We start from the raw sequence: 20713 nt of genomic DNA, 5'->3' as shown, positions 1-20713 counted from the left end.
TAGTTGGGAACCACTTGGGTTCCAGATTATTAAGTATTGCGACTGTATTTATGGAACATTATATCTTTGGAACATAAATAACTTTGGCACCAGCTGCTTAAGGTTGCCATTCTGTTGATTTAACTTTCCTTTAACATTTCTTTCATGAATTTCTTTTTTACACTGTTTGTGTGTAATGGCAATGTTTCAAACCTCACACGTGTCTCAGGTATTTCTTTGTTTGAACCTGTTCAGAGGTGTGTCTCATTGGCTGATCGAAGGACTAAAAAAATAATTTGGTGATTCATGCAAAGAAATGGTTGGGTTATGTTTCGTTTACTGTTGATATTGTGCATTTAATTTTAAGTTACAGTGGAAAAAATATATATTTTTGACATGCATTTCTCCCAAACATGCATTTTTCCAGGAGCAACATTGTTTTGCCAACTCCTGGGTGTGTTTATAACGTTCACAAACCCTTTCAGAATAAAAATGTAATTCGTCTCGCACTTCCGTTGATATGTTTTTCTCTCTCTGTCTTTCCCAGACTAATTCTTGAGAAAGAAGGACCTCGTTCTCTATTTCGGGGCCTGGGCCCCAATCTAATCGGAGTGGCTCCTTCAAGGTGAGTGTTTGTCCGTTCATACAGTTAAACAGACGTCTCTCACTGAACGTGTAGTCCTGAGTTGTGTGTTCTGAAGTGAATCTGATGCAGAGCGACTGATGCAATCGCTGCTCAACCGGTATAGCTGCAAGATTACAAGCCTGTAAAAACACGCAGACACAAGTTTGTATTCAACACTCAGCCGCGCAGTATGCAAATTTGGGGGAATCTACCCACCAATTAAAAAGAAAGATTCGGTTCAAATTCTGTATGACTCGCTTTTTATATTTAGAGCACAAAATATATTTTGAGAGATGACTGTTTTTGTTGCCGTCCAAACGATGAAAACTTCTCAGAACGTCGGTCAGTTCTGGGTGAAGTGTCCCTTGCAAAGAATAGCGTTTTAGTTCTAACTAACACGACTTCCTAAAAAGATTTATAGGAAATGATTGAATTTATAATCAATATACAGATGATAGCACCAGGTTTTCCAGGCCATTAAAAGCTCATTTGATACCTGTCGATTAACCAAGCCCTGTGCTTTACTGCCACTCCGGTGTTTTTAAGGTTTTCTGGAACAAATCAGGTTTCAAAATGGGCTGTTTCAGCCGTCAGCTGAGGTGTAACAAACAACGCGGCTTAAGAGAGCAATTAAATAAATGAATGGGCATGATAAATGATGGTTTTAACATTTAGTGTCTGTGTAAACAGATGTTTTATGTGCATGCGTTCAGGATAAAGTGCTTGTCCAGTGATGCACGCATGATAAATCTGGACCTGTTACCTAAAGAGCAGCTTATGTAAACGCATGTGTTATATAGACAGGAAGGTGAGATCAATACTGAGATTAGTTGCGGAGCGTGTGGAAAGTGTTTTCACTGTCCATTAGTGAAGAGCTTCAGGACTCTACATTGTGCAAACATTTGCAGTTACATGAGAGGTTTTGTGAGGAACATTTTGTCCTAATGAGCTGCTTACTGTACGAAGGCATCATAATCATCCAGTGGGTGGTTCAGAAGGTGGGGTGCAAAATTATGTTGCATTTGGCAGCGTTACATTTATCCTTTGGAAAAATCAAGCTTAGATTTGATGCTTGTTTTTGGAGCTTGGTGGATGGTTTCTTTCCTTGACTGGACAACCAACCAACTTGTATTCAGACTGTACAAGTATCAGGTTGGTTTGTTGCAGATAATACCTTGGACCAGCTGATGACCAGATTTCCTCCTGAGAAGAACATTAAGTCGGCTTAACTGGTGATTTGCTTTGATGTTTAGATAATTGGTAAATGGCTTGGTCAGCTGGTTTAGTACGTCTCCCAGCAAGTCTGGCCAAGATGACGTTAAGAGGTTAGTTCATCCAAAAACGAAAATTCTGTTATTAATTACTCACCCTTATGTCGTTCCAAACTGTGAGACCTATGTTCATCTTTGGAACACAAATTAACATATTTTGAAATCTAAGAGCTCTATGACTCTCCGTAGACAGGAATGCAATGTTCCCAGGTCCAGAAAGGTAGCAAAAACATCAGTTAAATAGTCCAAGGGTTAAACATAGAGATACTTTTGTGCGCAGAGAAAGATGATATCGTTTATTCAGCAGTTCTTCTCCGCAATTTACCGTCTTCCACATTTTTTTTTTCACTGAACATCAGCATTGTTTATGTCCAACATGTGCACGTTTTCTACTGAACGTAAACAACGCTGATTATGTTCTAAGAACTCTCCTGAATGGCAGACGGCGGGTAACTCGGGAAGAAGAATTGTTATAAATAACTGTTCTTTTCTTTGTGTGCAAAAAGTATGCCACATGGACTATTTTACTGATGTTCTAGCTACCTTTCTGGACCTGAGAGCATTGCAATTCTATATGGAGGGTCAGAGAGCTCTCGGATTCCATCAAAAGTATCTTAATTTGTATTTCAAAGATGAACTGGATTGAACCGCCAATTGAAATTATTTGCTCATCTGTGTGTGGATGGTTTATTTGGTAGGAAAGTGGTCAAAAACAGCCTGACCAGTCTGCTGCTGTTCAGTAGAGTGTTATAGCACTGTGTTGTTACTCACGTGTCCTGCTGTGTTTTCAGGGCCATCTACTTCGCCGCCTATTCCTGCTCAAAGGAGAGACTGAACGGTGTGTTTGAACCAGACTCTACGCAGGTGCACATGACGTCTGCTGGGATCGCAGGTAATAAGATGATAAAATACAAACCGTTTATTGCCTAATTGCTTGCGCAGATATGTGTAGTTGATCGTTTCTTTTTGTCCCGTGCCGTATCTCTGAGTAACAGGCCAGTGAATGTCACAGCGCTCAATAAAGATCCGGCAGAATCTGGCCAGAAGAGAGCGTGTGTCTCTTCTCACCTGTCACCTGGACTTTTGCCAGGGAGGGTTTAGATTAACCCTCATTGTTCTTTCCTAGAGTTTTCTTACACCTTTAGGCCGCTTTTTCATTGTTTATGAAGATGTTAGACAGAAGGGCATTCAGAAGAAAATGGAGGGAGATTTAGTGCAGCTGGCCACTTTGAATCAGGTTTCAGATTAAGAGAAAGAAAAACAAGCACCCACATTGTGGTTGTTAATTAGGATTTCAAGTAATTTGAATGATATTTAGTCAAAATCATTGCTATGCTTTCTGTTGTTGAATGGTGACGCTATCAGGATGACCCTTTTTGTAAAAATGTTAGTTTTGTTTTTAAAATTTTTAAAAAGAAGTCTCTTATGTTTACTAAAACTGCATTTATTTAGTCCAAAATACAGCAAAACACATCTATTGTAAAGTGTTACAATTTAATGGTGTTCTCCACATTTTAAAATCGCATAACTCTTCAGAAATATCCTAATATGCTGCTTGGCGGCTCAAAAAACATTTCTTATGATTAGCGATGTCGAAGTTTACTGCTGCATATTTTTACATATTTTAGTTCTATGACGAATAAAAAAGTTCAAAAGAACAGCATTTGATGCAAATCTTATGTTTGAAGGACGAAAATGTAGTGCGTCCTTTAAATTAAAATAAATCTTGCCCACCCTAAAGTTTTGAAAGGGAGTGTTTTAGTATGAAAGTAGCTAATTGTGCAAAATATCTGTTCGTTTGGAAAAGCTGGTGGTCATTTTAGTTTAGTAAATTTGCCTTTTAATCTTTCCTCTTTTATTCCAATCAGGGTTCACAGCCATAACAGCAACCAACCCAATTTGGTTGATTAAGACGCGTCTACAATTGGACGCCAGGTAAAGTAGCAACAGATATATATTACTATCCTTAGTGACTGATTCCTTAGTTCTATGTTGTAGTTTTAACATCATCTAGTGCTCATTATACATGATACCAGACTTAAGTTTTGTATGTGACTCAGGAAAGCGTGTTTTGTACTTCACAGGAAACGTGGGGAGCGCCGCATGAATGCTTTCGAGTGTGTGCGTCGTGTGTATCAGTCAGATGGGCTACGCGGGTTTTACCGCGGCATGTCTGCCTCTTATGCAGGCATCTCAGAGACTGTGATTCACTTTGTGATCTATGAAAGCATAAAACGGCGTCTTTCAGAGGCCAAAGCCGCAACGCACATGGATGGGGCCGAGGACACAGCCAAGGACGCGTCGGACTTCGTGGGCATGATGCTGGCAGCCGCCACTTCCAAGACCTGCGCCTCCTCCGTCGCCTATCCGCACGGTGAGCGTGTGCATTTGACCATCAGACCACCATTTACTCATAAAATCAGCATGAAACGTGACTCGCAACTTATTTTACTTCCAGAAAGTGACGAACGTTGTTTTTCGAAAAGTAAAAGAGTCAAAAAATTACATAAAGTATAAAAATACCGTAATTTGTTTGAAATGCGCTAAGGTAGCATGCTAGTTTATCTGAAACCAATGCTACAGTCGTTCTGGACCAGAGCTTTACTTAACCTGGGGGGCTGATGGATCCGTCTCAAAGCATTGGTTATTTTCGGGCGAATTAACTTAACATTCTTTCATCCACTCTATTTATCTGACGGGCCTAGGCTGCTCGCATCTCTGTCTGACTGCAGCACAAGCATTTTAACGGCCAATCAGAGAGGGGGCTCCGCCCTTCGCTATTTCTGATTGGTTTAGACCACGATATGTGCCTAATGTGTATAGTTTTCCACCACAAGGAGACTTTCAGAATAGCGAAAACTTTTTTTTTTTTTTTTTTTTTTTTTTTTCCTTGAACAGCTAGTCCTCTGAATTTTTTTTTATTGAGAAATTAGGTCGCACATGCAGTCAGATTGGTTGCACTGTAGAGTCATGCGTGCTCGTTCTTGCTCATGTTGTTTATCTGACAACCTTTGTGTGTGCCAAGTCTGAGGAGGTGCCAGGTAAAAAAAAAAAAAAAAAGATTTTAAGATTTTCTTTTTACTATTTAAATGTCTTTTAAAACCATATACATGTACTTGAGATGCAAAATGAAGAAGTTGTTTTTTACTAAATTGATCAGAATTAAGTGAGTTTACATTTTAAAAATATCCGTCAATGATGTACGAAATCTTTTTTTTCCTTTAAATAGAATAGAAAATGTTTACTCACCCTCGTGTTGTTCTGACCTTGCGTGAAACAACGTCTGGATGAGTAATGATATTATTTTGCTTCTGAGTGAACTATCTCTTTAAGTATATTTTTCTGAGCCTATTGACAGATTCTTCTTCTTGCTTTAATCATAAACTCACAAGATTTTGAACGTTTTGCTTCAGGTAATTTTTTTTTTATTTAAAAATCTGTATACATTTGCACTGAAAAACAACATTATATTTTTAGCAGAAGTGATTGGGAGCAGTTCTTTAAATTGCAATAACATCTCGTTTTTAGTAACGTTCTGAATCAAATAAAGACTTGTTTTGAAAAACATTACTGACCCTAGATGTTTGAGTTTTATAAAAAAGAAAGAGCTTCAGGTTGACTAACAGACCTAATGGTTTGTAACCGATCCTAAACATTTGTTTTTCTCTCGTTGGCTCTGCAGAGGTAATCCGTACGCGGCTGAGAGAAGAAGGTAACAAGTACCGCTCGTTCTTCCAGAGCCTCAACCTGGTGATTAGAGAGGAAAGCTACCGGGCTCTTTACCGAGGACTCACCACACATCTGGTCAGACAGATCCCCAATACAGCCATCATGATGTGCACCTATGAGTTCGTCGTATACCTGCTCGAAGGCTAAACGTTGACTTGAGGTGCCTCGGTGTTCACGGACGAAGAGTTCACACTTCGGGAGAAACGACTAAACATTGTTCTCGTTTCTTGGACTTTCTTAACTTTCTGTCTTTTAACGTTCCTCCAAATGATGCTGCTTCTAAAAAGCCTTGACGTTCGGTTCGCATTCAGCCTCCTCAGAATTAGTTTTTCCATCTCAAACGGCGCCTCAGCGCCAGATCGCTCTTGTATGTGGATTCAACAGCTCATTTCTGTCAGAGAAGCTGTTTCTTTGTTCACTGGATTTTCTCGAGCTTTGAGCTGGAAACGAATCGGAGAGAATCCAGACCGAGGCTTGCTTCCTGTTTAGGAGCGGCCTATCAGGGTGCACTTACAATACTCGATGCAGATGCAAAAACATCTTACGTGGATGCCTGTGCGCACGCGGGTGTGCAAGAAAAAGATGTCCGAGAGTGCGTTTAGTTGTTTGGACGCTGTACAGATGATTGTTTGCTAATCTCCGAGTGTCATATGCGTGCTATCGTGTGCTTGCTTCCCACGTTTGACCCTAATACGTGAATGTAACAATCACTGCAGCCAAAATAGGTTGCCGGCACAAAAGAAACTTAATATAAATAGATATATGTACTCAGCTGCAATGTGACTAATGAAAGAAGGAATAATCATTCAAAAAAGGTAATATGCAAGAAAGTTATTGCACTGTAACACAAAATAAGTTGTTTTTTTGTTTTTTTTTTGGTGGACATGTTGCACCCCCATCACAAAAACACACAATGGGCACAAAAAAAATTAATGCAGAGTTTGAGGCCGTAGAAAGGATTCTCATGTTGCAAAAGAAAAACGGCTTTTGTCTTTTTGTAGTAAAAATACCAAGACATCCTTTGAATAAGACCACTTTGCTTGAGAAGCATTAAGACGATAGACAGTGTGGAATTATTATTAAATCATTATGATGATTTATAATATAACATCATAAAGCATAAACCTGTTTTAAAATGCAGTGCGTATTCACTAAGAATGTCTTTTTATTGTATTCACATTTATGCCTGTTTCGAGTGAAATGATCTTATTTTGTAAGGATGTTCGTTATTTTCATGAAAACAAGACCAAAATGCTGCTTGAAATGTATTGCGGTGCAGACAGGAAAGGTTACTAAAATCTAAAACATCGTCAAGCTGTCAAAACTCACTTTTTCGCTTTGATTTTTTTTTTTTTTTTTTGCCTTTTCTGAAGCGTCACGAGTCCAGTGTTTGGTTGTTTTGTTTACGCTCAGCTTGGTGTGAGCTCTGTTGTCGCTCTTTGTTAGGACATTCGTATTCGGCAGTTGATCATTTGGGAAATAAAATAAATGCATATATGAAAACAAAGACGGGCGTGCATGGAGATTCAGGGTTTGTGAAACTGTTTCTGACACGTGTCTGACTTGAAATCGTTTGCGTTGCTTTTTTTAGTTTTATCTTTGCCTTCTCGCATGCACTGACACGCAACTTACTGTACAAGTGATTGAGCAGCTCCACACTGCAGGAGTTTGGGTTGGTTTTACATGAGAGGAACGAGTTCAGGTGTTCAAGCAGGTAAGAAATACAGGGGCAGTTGATTTTTATTTTTCCTGCATTAAAAAATGACTTGATCAGTGGAAGAATGCCAAAAAAACAGGTACTTATCAGCTTCTTTTGGTAACAAAGGTTTTGGATAAAGATTTTTATATACTTTTAATTAAAACGATTAGTATGTTTGTGCACAAAAACTACATTCAATTGCTAGTAAAATTAGTTAGTTATCATAAAAAAATAAGTTTCATTGCATTTTTATGGAATACATATAATAGTGCTTAATAATGATTTATCCTTGCGTATAATTAATTTATAGATATATTTATCTTTGCCATTTTGCCCTTATAATCTTTAACCAAACAATATTGCAGGAGAATTTTATTAAATTCTAATTAAAAAAAATTACCAAGATTTGAGTTTTTACACACTACTGTTTTCTGAAATCGTTATTTAATCCGTCAATTATAAATAGATAATTTTAACACAGTTTCACGTAGCCTAATGCACACAATAATCCAATGTTTTCATAGAGGTGTGCTTTGTATTATTTTATTTGACAAGGAGGAAGCCCTCCTCCCTCAATTCGAGCCCTGCATACAGCGTTCAACGACTCTTTAACATCAAGTGAAAATTACATTTGATCATGAATCATTTATGTTTTCAAAGTCATTTGAAAGTTAATCCATTGGTATTATTATCATCTCGTTTTCCATCGGGAAACGGTTATTAAATATTAAAAGTTCAGCTACAGGTAATTAAGTAATGTCTTGCCTCACAATCGCTCTTTTTGACCGTTAACATTAAAGATAGTATAAAAACATTGCAGATGATGAGGAAGATTATACGATGTGTGTGTGTGTATATATATATATATATATATATATATATATATATATATATATATATATATATATATATATGTATGTATATATAAAATATATGTATATATATATATATATATATATATATATATATATATAAAATGTATGTATATGAGTATATATATATACATATACATATATATATATATATATATAAAATGTATGTATATGTGTATATATATATACATATACATATATATATATATATATAAAATGTATGTATATGTATATATATGTATATGTATATATGTATATATATGTATGTATGTATATGTGTATATATATATATATATATATATATGTATATATGTATGTATGTATGTATGTGTATGTATGTGTATATATATATATATATATATATATATATATATATATATATATAACGATCATATAGCAGGGGAGGTAAAAAAACAAACTGAATTTAAGTTATATTTATGGAATGGTTTACTCTCATTAATCTTGGTTTAATGATCTGAAAATCAGGGTAAATTGTGTTCCATTTTGATAATGACCTGTTTATTCATTTAATTTTAGATATTACCTTAAATATGGGATTTGTAGTGAGATGAGTAGAACAGGTTTTTTTTCCTAGAAAGACATTTTGCCAGTTGAACGATTGTTATGTTATCAAACAAATATTAGACTTGCAGTATATATATCCCCACAACCTCATTTTAACTCGAGGAAGTCTGGATATGAGGTCCAAGCGGTCTGTAAAAAAAGGTAAAATATTTGTAGTTTTTTTTCACAATTCTCAGGTTGTATCTCATTTTGGCTTTTTTTTTTATTTATTTTACCTGAATTCTAAATTTTACAGCTTGCAATTCAGTTTCTTTTCTCCCTGCCGTCGAATCTAAAATAAAAAAAGATAATAGCAGCGTCTGTTCTTGCAATTGTGTGTTTATATCACAGAATACCATTTTTTTTTATGAACAGTGAGAGTCAAAACTGCGAATTAATAAGCTACGATGACATTTTATTTCATATATTCATGCCCTTTGTTTATTGTATTTCCTCTGCATCTATTGTGGGAGAGATTGTCGGTTTGGCTTTGTTTAAAGCATGCGTTTTATCTGGTTTACCTTTGTTAGTGAGCTATAGGTCTGGTGCTGAACTGCATTTAAGGCTGTTTGCATTGTACGCTTGCTTTTCTATTGCTCTCCTGTTTGTGTGTCACAGTGTGGCTTTCTACAGGACTTGTGATTCTTATGTTGCACCTCTGGCTGTGTGTAAGGGAAAGTATGTACTGTAATGGTAATTCATTCATTTAGCTGATGGTTTCCTTCTCTTTCTCAGTGCTCTAAAGATGGCAAAAAGAAGCGATGTGTGATTAGCCCTGACCTGTCTTGCAGGTGAAAGAAAGCTTTGCCCTCTTCTGAATTCAATAGACATACAGATGTTTTAATTGATGTTATAACACGAGAAAATCTGTGTTGGGATTATAAACCTTTTGTATGGACGTTACAAGATGATTCTTTCACTTTGCCGTGCTGAAATCATTTGGTGTTCCTGACAGACGTGACCAGCCTCAAAACATTGCTTGTAAATCTCTTATGCTGTATTATCGCAATTTTTCTCATTCAAACATTTTATCATCTTCTCCATAGTAACTAGATATTAGAAAGGCTATGTAGTTTTTTTGCTGTTAAGTGTTTTTGCTTTGAAATGGAAATAGGATAATTATATTTCTGAATAGATACCTTAAAGCTATTTTCTTAGAAGTCGCAGTTACTTGTAGTTTTTATTATAACCTTCTCCCTTTCCGTTTGCACTCCTACGCTTATTATGTTTACTCGCTGAAAACCAGGAAGTATTTGAACTGAAGAAAAATTAAACCTAACATCATTTTAAACTTGATGCATCCGCGGATGCATCTGGTTTTTGGGTGAAAGCTGTAAAACGAATCATATCTGAACAGTGTTTCTGTCGAAGTAGAAAAGGGCTTGAAAAGATCCAAAGCTAGATGCTTTGTCATATTTTCTGCTTTTACAAATGTGTATATCAAGCATTTCTAATTCTCTATCTTCTTACTGGCCTGCATAGTGAATCTGTTCGTCTTTGAGAAGACTGCGAAGTAATGGCTGAATCCGCAGGGAGTCCGTTCGAGGATCAGTTCATGTGTTCGGTCTGTTTGGATCTTCTGAAGGAGCCGGTGACGATTCCCTGTGGACACAGTTACTGTATGATCTGTATTACTGACTGCTGGGAGCAGAAGGAGCAGGAGCCGTCGTACCGCTGTCCTCAATGCAGAGAGAGCTTCAGTCAGAGACCTCTACTGAAGAAGAACACCCTGATCGCTGAGATGATGGAGACGCTGCAGAAGACGTCTCTACAAAGGGCTGCTGTGGAGTGTGATGTTTGCTCTACAGAGAAGAACAGAGCTGTAAAGTCCTGTCTGCAGTGCTTGGCCTCCTTCTGCCAGACTCACCTGCAGCTTCACTATCAGTCTCCTGCGTTCATGAAGCACAAACTAGTCGAAGCCTCCAGACCCATGGAGGAGAACATCTGCCTCATTCACGGGAAAACTCTGGAGATCTACTGTCAGGATGACTGTCAGTGCATCTGTTATTTGTGTATGATTGACAGTCATAAAAACCACATTATGGTGTCTGTGGATTCAGAATGGACTAGTAAAAAGGTATATGTTCATCTATCAATGATTGCTTTTTTAATTTATTTGTTAATTTATTTATTTCCTGTTGTACCAAACAGGAAAAGTGCTATGTCTATTTTTTTCATGTGCTTTCATTTCATTTTTCTTTATATTAACATCCTCAGCAAGAGTTAAAGGAGATAACAGAGACGTGTGAGAAGCTGATCCAGGAGCGAGAGAGAGGTCAGCAAGACCTCAGTGAAGCTGTGAAGCTCCTTAAAGTATGATTCTTTAAGCGTTATTAAAAAAGTTAACTTGAGGGTGTATGAAAAAATAACTGCTTGAGTTACGACAATGATCTGCATGATCAGTTTTGTGTCTCCAACAGAGTTCAGCAGAAGAGGCCGTGGAGAACACTGAGAAGGTCTTCACCGAGCTCATCTGCTCTCTGGAGAAGAAACGCTCTGAGATTAAAGACCTGATCAGAGCTCAGGAGGAGACGGAGATAGATCGAGCAGAGGAGCTTCACAAACATCTGGATCAAGAGCTGAAAGAACTCAGAGAAAGACAAGCAGAGATTGAGAGACTTCTGATGAGTGATGATCAGATACAATGTCTGAAGGTGATGATCCAAAAATGTTGAGAAATTAACTTGTTTATGTTTTGGAAAATATCTGTTGTGCACAAATCGAGCCTGTATTATTTGTCTGATTTCAGAGCTATCAGTCTGTGTGTGTTTTGCCGAAACTTAAAGACGTTTCCAGCATCACTCAACACACTCATCTGTCTTTTAAAGACATTTCAATCTCAGCGTTCAGAGAGGTTTTGGAGGACGTCTGTCACCAGCAAACAGCCAGAATTTCTCAAAAAGGTCTTGTTTTGATATATTGTGTTGTCACAACACTGCCCTGCTTCATATTTTCTGAATGAAATCCAGTACTTTCTTGCTAATTTTGGGTCGCAGATTCCACGAATTGTGGATTTGTTTGCTTGAGCAGGTCACAGTTTCTCAAAGAAAAGAAAGAAAAGAAAACAATGCCTTTCATAGAATTTGTTTTCTTTCAACAACCATTTGTAAGGTGAAGAAGTCTAATCCCTTATTCACCAGAAATAAACACCACAAAGACACGTCTTCACATGTATAAATGTTCCAGATGTTTTCAGTAACATCTACGTCTGTGAGCGTTTTGCTGCATTCAAACAGTAAAAATGACACATTTTCATGTAAATTCAGATTTTCATGTAAACTTATTTGACATTAAATGTTATATTTGAACATATTTTCCAGTTTGCGCAACTGAATTATACTTCTTAAATTTGTTAAGTGCGTCTTAACAATCTTTCTAGTTTTGTAAGAAAAAAAAATGGAAATGATGGATAAATTAAATTAATAATAAATTCATAAATAGGTCATAATAGGCTGTTTTATTGTTTTGTTTTGCTTTTTGCAAATCAGCAGTTCAGCCTCAACATGAATAGCCGTGTGGAAACGGATTAAACCCCCGAGTTAATCATAAGTTTGTTTCTTGCTGTCTCTTTAGTGTCAGATATTCACGTCGCCAAGCCCCTAGAGCCAAAGACTCCAGATGATTTTTTGCAGTGTAAGTAGAGCAAACTCTCACTGATTGAAAATTATCGTTGGATACGATCCGTCACGATGTGAGCGTGTTTCGTTTTTTTTCTCCATTCATCCTCCTCAGATTTCTGTCAGCTTCAGCTGGATCCAAACACCGCGCACAAAAACCTCAAACTGTCAGAAGGGAACAGAAAAATATGGTGCTCGAATGAAGTCCAGCGATATCCCGACCACCCAGAGCGGTTCGATACGTACTTCTACGTCATGTGTAGAGAGGGTTTGTCTGGCCGCTGTTACTGGGAGGTCGAGTGCGCTGGCAGTGACTGGTCTGTAGCGGTTTGTTACAAAGGCATTGGACGTAAAGGAATCGGTGACGACTGTAATCTTGGCTCCAACAAAATATCCTGGAGATTGTCCCGCGACTGTATCACTCATGACAAGAAGCAAGTCTCAATCCCTGCTCTCCGCTCCTCTAGAATAGGAGTGTATCTGGATCACAGAGCGGGAAGTCTGTCCTTCTACGGCGTCTCCGACTCGATGACTCTCCTACACAGAGTCCAGACCACATTCACCGAGCCGCTCTACCCCGCTTTTTACATTTATATCGATTCATCTGTCAGGATCGTCGAACAGAGCAGAGGAGAGCTCTGGTAGACCGTCAACTACGATTTAGCTTCTGAATTCCTCAAACGAATACGTATGCAAAAGATAACGCATTTGAATGTCATTTGAGCGTTTCGTAGTTTGGGCGGAACGAAGAGCGTTAAAGGTTTTATTATGTCTAAAGAATGAAAAGATCTTGAAAACTTTAATTTAGTGTATTAAGTTTATCAGGACAAAATGCATAAATTCCAACTTTTGTATAATTTATCAAATTAATGGTAAATGTTTTTTCATGAAATGATAGCGACCTGTAGATGAATGCAGTTTTGGATACTGGTTTTAATGGAAAACTTGTATAGTGCTGGAGGAGAGGTTTATTTAACAAAAGTCGACTAGCTGTCAGGGTTATTCTGCCGTCTTTTCCCTCTTTTTATGGATTCTATTGACACGATGCTTTAAATAATATTTTAATACGAGACGATCAGTGTTATTATAATAAACTCTTTGTATTCATTTGACTCTTTAAGTTTTTGTGTCTTTCAACTTTGCTGTGTCAAAAATAATCTACTTTCTGGATGAAAAGGACCATAATTAAAAAAAATAGCTTGTAAATCATTACTATATATTCACAATATATTCTAAACATACTCTCAAGTTTTTTAAACTGAATAGTGTTTCTCTTAGTAACTATTTAAATGTGACATAGCCTATATTGTTTTTATCATGAAGTAGTTTTTTTTTTTTTTTTGAAAGGGGAATGGGATAATTATATTTCTGAATAGATTACCTTTAGGCATTTTTTCCTTAACACTCGTAGTTGTTATTACAACACTCCTTTTCTGTAATGCAGATATTTTGTGTTTCTGTCGAAGGTAGGTAAGAGACAACCACACATACCACATATTTCCGAGGTGCATTTGATATTTGTGTATCATAAAAACCTCAATATGGTGTCCAGAATGGACTACTAAAAAGGTATATATTCATCTATAAATGATATTATTAATAACAATTATGTTGTTATATTTATATTGCATTTATTTAGAGGCTTTAATCTTGGCTCACCAAACAGGAAATGTGCAATGTCTATTTTTTCCTGTTGTTTCATTTCATTTTTCTTTATATTAACATCCTCAGCAAGAGTTAAAGGAGATATCAGAGACGTGTGAGAAGCTGATCCAGGAGCGAGAGAGAGGTCAGCAAGATCTCAGTGAAGCTCCTATGTTTCTTTAAGCATTATTAAAAAGGTTTAACACAGTAACTAGTGGCTTTAACGATTAAAAACGATTTTTGTAGCAGGACGGACATTATACTAACTACTTTGTTTAGAAGAGAGGCATCTACGTTTTGACTAAGGATTTGAGGATGCATGAAAAAACAATGGCTCACATAAATCGCATTATTTTAGATACTGTGCCAAAATAAGTCACAACATTGATCACCCAAAGGATTTTTTTTTTTGCAGCGTACGTTCTTCGAGGCAAACACTCACTAACTGACAAACATTCGTGAACATGATCTGTTACAATCTGATCATTTTGTAACCGAATTTGTTCAATATATCAGATTTCTGTCAGCTTCAGCCGGACTAATATTTCATGAGATTCTTTCAGACCGCCTCAAAGTTTCAAGCAATCTGTAAAACAATGTTTTTGTTTTACTAATGTGATTATATTCCTATCACCACACGACAAAATTAAAAAGAAGGTAAATTCTGTAGTGCATTTCTGAATTTTACATCTTGCAATTATGTTTTTTTCTGTGTCATGGAGTGTAAAATAAAAAAGGTAATTGCAACTCTTTTTCTTGCAATTTTAGTGGGGGAGATTGTCTGAGATTTGGTGGCTGGATTACTGCAGTTGTTGATCAGTTAAAGTATGTTCAACCCACAATGAAATATTATAATACAAAAAATAATCAACACGTGTTATTTCTATTTTGTTTTTCAAAGGGGCAGCAGCCACTACTTCTTATTGTTTTAAGGGATGTTTTAATATGAGAAAATGTGTTAGTATAATAGTTTTTGTATAGATGTTACAATTCCTTCCCTTTTCTGTGTTGAATATCTGTGGTGTTCCCAGAAAAAAGCGACAAAAATCTCTTATTATGCTGTATTTTTTTTTTTTTTTTTATCATCTTCTCCATAGATTTTAAAGGCGACAAAGGTTATACTGTTTTTATAACTGCATTCTTTTGTTTTCAAATGTCAATAGGATAATTCTATTTTTGAACAGGCTGTCTTTAGGCATTTTTTAAAACTCGTAGTTAATTATTTATTTTCCTCAGAACACGCCCATTTTTTTGACCCACTGATAATCAGGAAGTCTTTGAATTCCAGAGAAATGAAACCAAACTCACTCACTTCAACTTCAATTTAGTGTCAAGTGTTGCTTTCGAAGCAGGTAAGGACCAGAAAAAGACAAAAAGGTAATGGCTGTGTCATATTTTCTGCTTTTAAAAATAAGTCGCGCGCAATTATTTATTTGTGCGCGTGCGTATGTCTCGGCTGAGCATTTCTACTTCTTTATCTTGAAACAAAAGTATTGTTGAAACTGTGTATTATAACACACATTTCATATTTCTGGGGGTGATCGTGATTAAAAAGACTATTTTTGACTAAATACAAGTTCTGTCGACAACCTATGTCTGCTGTTAATTAGCATATGAAATAATTTGTTTCCACAGTTAAAACGTAAAAATGTATTTCATATTTTTGCTTTTACGCACCTGTTTGTTCACTGTGTATGGCTGGAATGGAAATGAATCAAACCGACTCTAGGTGTATTAAAATGAAATTAATCTGTAAAGTAAATGTGTTTTTAGGTAGACTACATACATTCTTCTGTTGCTGTTTACATGAATTCTGATAAAAGATGTTTAACCCACAATGTGTTTTCTTGCTCTTTTTACAGGATAGATAATCCGTTCATCTTAAAGAAGACTGCGAAGTAATGGCTGAATCCGCAGGGAGTCCGTTCGAGGATCAGTTCATGTGTTCGGTCTGTTTGGATCTTCTGAAGGAGCCGGTGACGATTCCCTGTGGACACAGTTACTGTATGATCTGTATTACTGACTGCTGGGAGCAGAAGGAGCAGGAGCCGTCGTACCGCTGTCCTCAATGCAGAGAGAGCTTCAGTCAGAGACCTCTACTGAAGAAGAACACCCTGATCGCTGAGATGATGGAGACGCTGCAGAAGACGTCTCTACAAAGGGCTGCTGTGGAGTGTGATGTTTGCTCTACAGAGAAGAACAGAGCTGTAAAGTCCTGTCTGCAGTGCTTGGCCTCCTTCTGCCAGACTCACCTGCAGCTTCACTATCAGTCTCCTGCGTTCATGAAGCACAAACTAGTCGAAGCCTCCAGACCCATGGAGGACAACATCTGCCTCATTCACGGGAAAACTCTGGAGATCTACTGTCAGGATGACCGTCAGTGCATTTGTTGCATGTGTACTGATAATCATAAAGGACACAATGTGGTGTATGTGGATTCAGAATGGACTAGTAAAAAGGTAATATCAACAATAAAAAAACATGCATAAAATACATTGTTATTATCATAGTGCATAGGTTTCGTTTTAACATGTTATACCAAGTTTTTCTGTCTATTATATGTCTATTTTTATATATTAATTAATTTGTGTATTTTAACATCCTCAGGAAGAGCTACGAGAGAAAAATGTTACATGTCTAAAGCTGATTGAGGAACGAGAGAGAAGTCAGCAGAAAATCAGTGAAGCTGTGAAATTTCTTAAAGTATGTTCCTTTCAGGTTTTTTAAAATTATTTAATGTTTATATATATATATATATATATATATATATATATATATATATATATATATATATATATATATAATTATAAAAAAAAAAAAGTTTATATTTTGCATCTAATGAAGGTAGACGGTGACCAATAAATCATTTAAATATCATGTATAAAGTGTGGCACAGCTTGACAGCCACAAGTTTGCTATCTATCAATATTGCATTGAACAGAAGCAGCTTGGTTTGACCATTTCTAGGATTTACAAAACCAGAATTTCTCACATAAACAGTATTATTTATTAATAGTTTTCTGTCTCCAACAGAGTTCAGCAGAAGAGGCTGTGGAGAACACTGAGAAGGTCTTCACCGAGCTCATCTGCTCTCTGGAGAAGAAACGCTCTGAGATTAAAGACCTGATCAGAGCTCAGGAGGAGACGGAGATAGATCGAGCAGAGGAGCTTCACAAACATCTGGATCAAGAGCTGAAAGAACTCAGAGAAAGACAAGCAGAGATTGAGAGACTTCTGATGAGTGATGATCAGATACAATGTCTGAAGGTGATGTAGGTCAATTAATTATAATATACCACCATATTTGTAAACTAACTTGTGATGGTTGTAACACACTTCAATGTTTGGAAACAGGCTAAATGTGAAAAGGTTAGAATATCCAAATTACTATCTAAAACGTCAACAATAAGCAGGTGAATTAATAATAGGTGAAGGAATCAAGTCTTCAGTAAAAAAAAGTTTCTCAAATCATGAAATATTAAATCTGTCTTATCGCTTTACGTATACATTACATTTAGTCCATTTAGCAGACGCTTTTATTTAAAGTGACTTACAATTAAGGACAATGGACGCCATCAGAATAAACAGTTACCCTAACATACGCATTTTTATTATGCGCTGCATAAAGGATAGGATAGAAAAGAATAGAGCAAGCTAGTGTTATAGGCCTTTTTGCTTTTTTGTTAGCTGTATAATAATTAAAAAGAAAGCAAATAGGATACGAAAAGAATAGAGAAGCTAGTTTTTTGTTTTTTTTTAAGAAAAACAAGTTGTCAGTAATTTGATAGAGTGCAAGTCTAATTTGTTTAAGAATAGAATTAGAATAGAGAGTGCTGGACTTAAAATGTCAAATAAAGATGAAAGAGATGTGTTCTTGAAGAATGAGTGTGAAAGTCAAGGTCAATTGTATTTAATGTTTTTTTCCGGTACACATTCGACTATCTTCTGTTGCTTCTGGAGGGCAGTACTAAACGGGCAAAACAGAATTTCAACAAAATAATAAAAAACTTCATCCTGTTCAAAAGTTTTCAACCCCATCTCTTGATGCAGCGTTTCCCTCCGAAGCACCAGGGAATGTTTGAGTTTATTTTAAATACTTTTTTAAATTGGGGAAATAAAAAGTAGCAAAAAATATGGAGAAAAAATGTGAAATGCATAAAAGTGTTTATTAATTCCACCCCTTTAATCACACGTCATGAAGAGGGGAATCAGACTGTTGAAAGGAAATTGTAATTGAAAGGAAAGTTGTCATACATGTTTTAAACGTGCCTCTATGCCAACCTTTGCAGCAATCAAAATCATAAGCTGTTTATATTTAAAGAATGCTTTTTTTTAAACAAGGAATACTTTTTTTTTATTTGTTTAGAATGAACAAATCACAGGTTCTTGATTTTATTGCATTACACAAATGTATAATAATTTCTGATTTGGGGTTGTAGGTAACAAGCAGCGCTGTGTTTGTCTGATTTCAGAGCTGTCAGTCTGTGTGCGTTTTACCCGCATTCGAAGACGTCCCCAGCATCACTCAACACGCTCATCTGTCTTTCAAAAACGTTTCCATCTCAGCCTTCAGAGAGGTTTTGGAGGACGTCTGTCGCCAGCAAACGGCCAGACTTTCCCGAGAAGGTCTGAATCTTTCGCTGAGTTGTATTATCAGTCATGCTTGTTGGAGTAAATTAACCGTGCGCTTGTTTTGTGTTGTTTCTTCAGTGTCAAACGTCCACGTCTCAAAGCCTCCAGATCCAAAGACCCAAAATGAGTTTTTGCAGTGTAAGTTGAGCCTTGTTTTCTTCGAGGCAGACGCTCATTACTTAAGTGTCAGCTATATAATCTGCTATAACGTGACCGTTTGGGAACCGCTCCGCTTTGCTTAATACTTGTTTTTTTTGTCTCTTTTTCAGATTTCTGCCAACTTAACTTGGATCCGAACACAGCGCAGAAAAATCTCAAACTGTCCGAAAAGAACAGAAAAGCGCATTCGCATAAACTTCAGAAATATCCTGATCTCCCAGAGCGGTTTGATGTGTTTCGTTACGTCATGTGCAGGGAGGATTTGAGCGGCCGCTGCTACTGGGAGGTTGAGTGCGGTGGGAACGAGTGCGTTATAGCAGCGTGTTACAAAGGAATCGGTCGTAAAGGAAACAACGATGACTGCAGACTGGGCTTCAACAAAACATCCTGGAGATTGTCTCGCTCTCTGCAGAATTTCTATTTCGTTCACGACAGCAAGCAAGTCTCAATCCCTGCTCTCCTCTCCTCTAGAATAGGAGTGTATCTGGATCACAGAGCAGGAAGTCTGTCCTTCTACGCCGTCTCCGACGCGATGACTCTCCTACACAGAGTCCAGACCACATTCACCGAGCCGCTCTACCCTGCATTTGGGATCGGACACGGTTCGTTTATCAGGATATTAGAGCATGAGAAAGTTCACACAGACCAGTAACAGACCCATCAGAACATATGAAATAAAAACGAGCTGTTTAAAGGGTAATTTTAAATGAAAACCAGTGCTGCGTATTTAGTTGGTGTTATATTCAGAGACCCTTTGATTAAGCTCATCATCAAGCAGACTGTTAACATGTTAATTATAATAATTTACTTTACACATTATTGGTAAATGTATCATACATTATTATTAGTAACCTTCTATTATTAGCAACTTCTTACAATTTGATTTTTTTGCTATTTCGTAACTGCGATATATCAACAATTAATAAATTAGTGCCGGCAAAAATCTGAGAAACAGTTGTAAAACGTTTTGGCGAACATCATTTTAATCTTGAAAAACCGAACATATTATGAGTTTTCTCTTTCTTAAGCATTTATAATGTAAAGTATAATAATAAAAAAAAAATCATGAAATCGCTTTTTGTATTCATTGACAGTGTTTTAGAACCGTTTCCTGTGAGATTATTTGCTTTCAGCTGAATTATCACTTGAAATCATCAATGATTTAATCGTTTTACACGCAGATGGCTGGACTTTTGTTAGCGGTTTAATCAAAGAAGCTATTTCATGTGTCGTTGTGCGCCATTCATTTCAGAATTCTCAAATCTCACAAATAAAAGACAAGCAAAATGTCCAAAACTCACTGAAAAGTCACTATGTTCTTGTGTGCTCTCTACAATTAAACCCGAGATTGTGGTTCACTCATGACAAATGGTGTCAGTTCGTTTTTATTTTTGTGTGAAATGATTCTCAAGGTAAAGCCTTCTGCTGTGACTTTGCTGTTCTGAATTATAACTGTGTATTTCTATCCTGCGTGAGGATATTATTAGGGAATGTAAATGCATACTTGACATTTGCATTCTGCTTTCTCATGGGAAGCAGTATGGTATGTTATTTTGCAGTGTTTTCTCCCGAATGAGATGCATGCATGGTGCCTACCTGGAAGTCATATTTTGTCAATTTTATATTCTCTGCATATTGCTTTATATGCATTAAATGTGCATAAATGGATATGCGAATGTGAATTTTCTGTTTGTATGCAAAATGCTATAAAATTAAAAGTATAAAAAAATTCCTAAATTGTATACAGTATGTATATAAAGCATGTGCGTGTAACTAGACTTGTCCAATAGGTGGTAGTAATGCACTGAAGCTTTTTTAAGTTTGCCACATGAATACAGAAGTACAAGAAGAGGATGCGCTGGAAGGTGTGTTGCCAAGTCCGCGGTTTTTACACTATTCCACTACAGGCCAATATTGATTAG

General features: G+C 36.7%; 2 protein-coding genes across 4 annotated transcripts in view; both read left to right on the top strand.

Moving 5' to 3' along the window:
- Positions 1-7111, top strand: part of slc25a36b (solute carrier family 25 member 36b) — a 10988-nt gene extending 3877 nt beyond the window's left edge. Inside the window, exons 3-7 of the mRNA XM_043258749.1 lie at positions 527-604; positions 2667-2767; positions 3744-3810; positions 3960-4249; positions 5558-7111. Of these exons, the coding sequence (XP_043114684.1) occupies positions 527-604; positions 2667-2767; positions 3744-3810; positions 3960-4249; positions 5558-5751 (730 nt within the window). The 3' untranslated portion in view covers positions 5752-7111. The remainder of the gene's footprint in view (positions 1-526; positions 605-2666; positions 2768-3743; positions 3811-3959; positions 4250-5557) is intronic.
- An 8106-nt stretch (positions 7112-15217) lies between these two features.
- On the top strand, positions 15218-19862 carry LOC122358819 (tripartite motif-containing protein 16-like). Of its 3 annotated transcripts, XR_006252644.1 has the most exons (8): positions 15224-15377; positions 15863-16459; positions 16608-16703; positions 17034-17267; positions 18473-18626; positions 18711-18770; positions 18902-19535; positions 19567-19862. XR_006252644.1 is itself a non-coding variant. In XM_043258728.1 (7 exons), exons 2-7 carry the CDS (start codon positions 15902-15904, stop codon positions 19441-19443), a joined length of 1644 nt encoding a protein of 547 aa, XP_043114663.1. In that variant the 5' UTR covers positions 15218-15352; positions 15863-15901; the 3' UTR covers positions 19444-19862. The 3 variants fall into 3 exon arrangements, 2 of the variants coding, with proteins under 2 accessions (XP_043114663.1, XP_043114662.1); XM_043258728.1 differs by having other exon boundaries at positions 15218-15352; positions 18902-19862; XM_043258727.1 differs by having other exon boundaries at positions 18902-19862.
- The last annotated feature ends 851 nt before the right edge of the window (positions 19863-20713 follow it).

Source organism: Puntigrus tetrazona, chromosome 15 (genome assembly GCF_018831695.1).
Source record: "Puntigrus tetrazona isolate hp1 chromosome 15, ASM1883169v1, whole genome shotgun sequence".
In the NCBI taxonomy this organism is placed as follows: Eukaryota; Metazoa; Chordata; class Actinopteri; order Cypriniformes; family Cyprinidae; genus Puntigrus; species Puntigrus tetrazona.
Note: the sequence above shows the minus strand (reverse complement) of the source record. Positions and strands in the feature narration are given on the sequence as shown.

Coding starts and splice junctions, on each gene's coding strand:
- LOC122358819 (XM_043258728.1), top strand. CDS start 15,902: ATGGCTGAATCCGCAGGGAGTCCGTTCGAGGATCAGTTCATGTGTTCG. Junction 17,268..18,472: donor ATCAGATACAATGTCTGAAG/GTGATGTAGGTC, acceptor GTCTGATTTCAG/AGCTGTCAGTCTGTGTGCGT. Junction 18,627..18,710: donor GGCCAGACTTTCCCGAGAAG/GTCTGAATCTTT, acceptor TTGTTTCTTCAG/TGTCAAACGTCCACGTCTCA.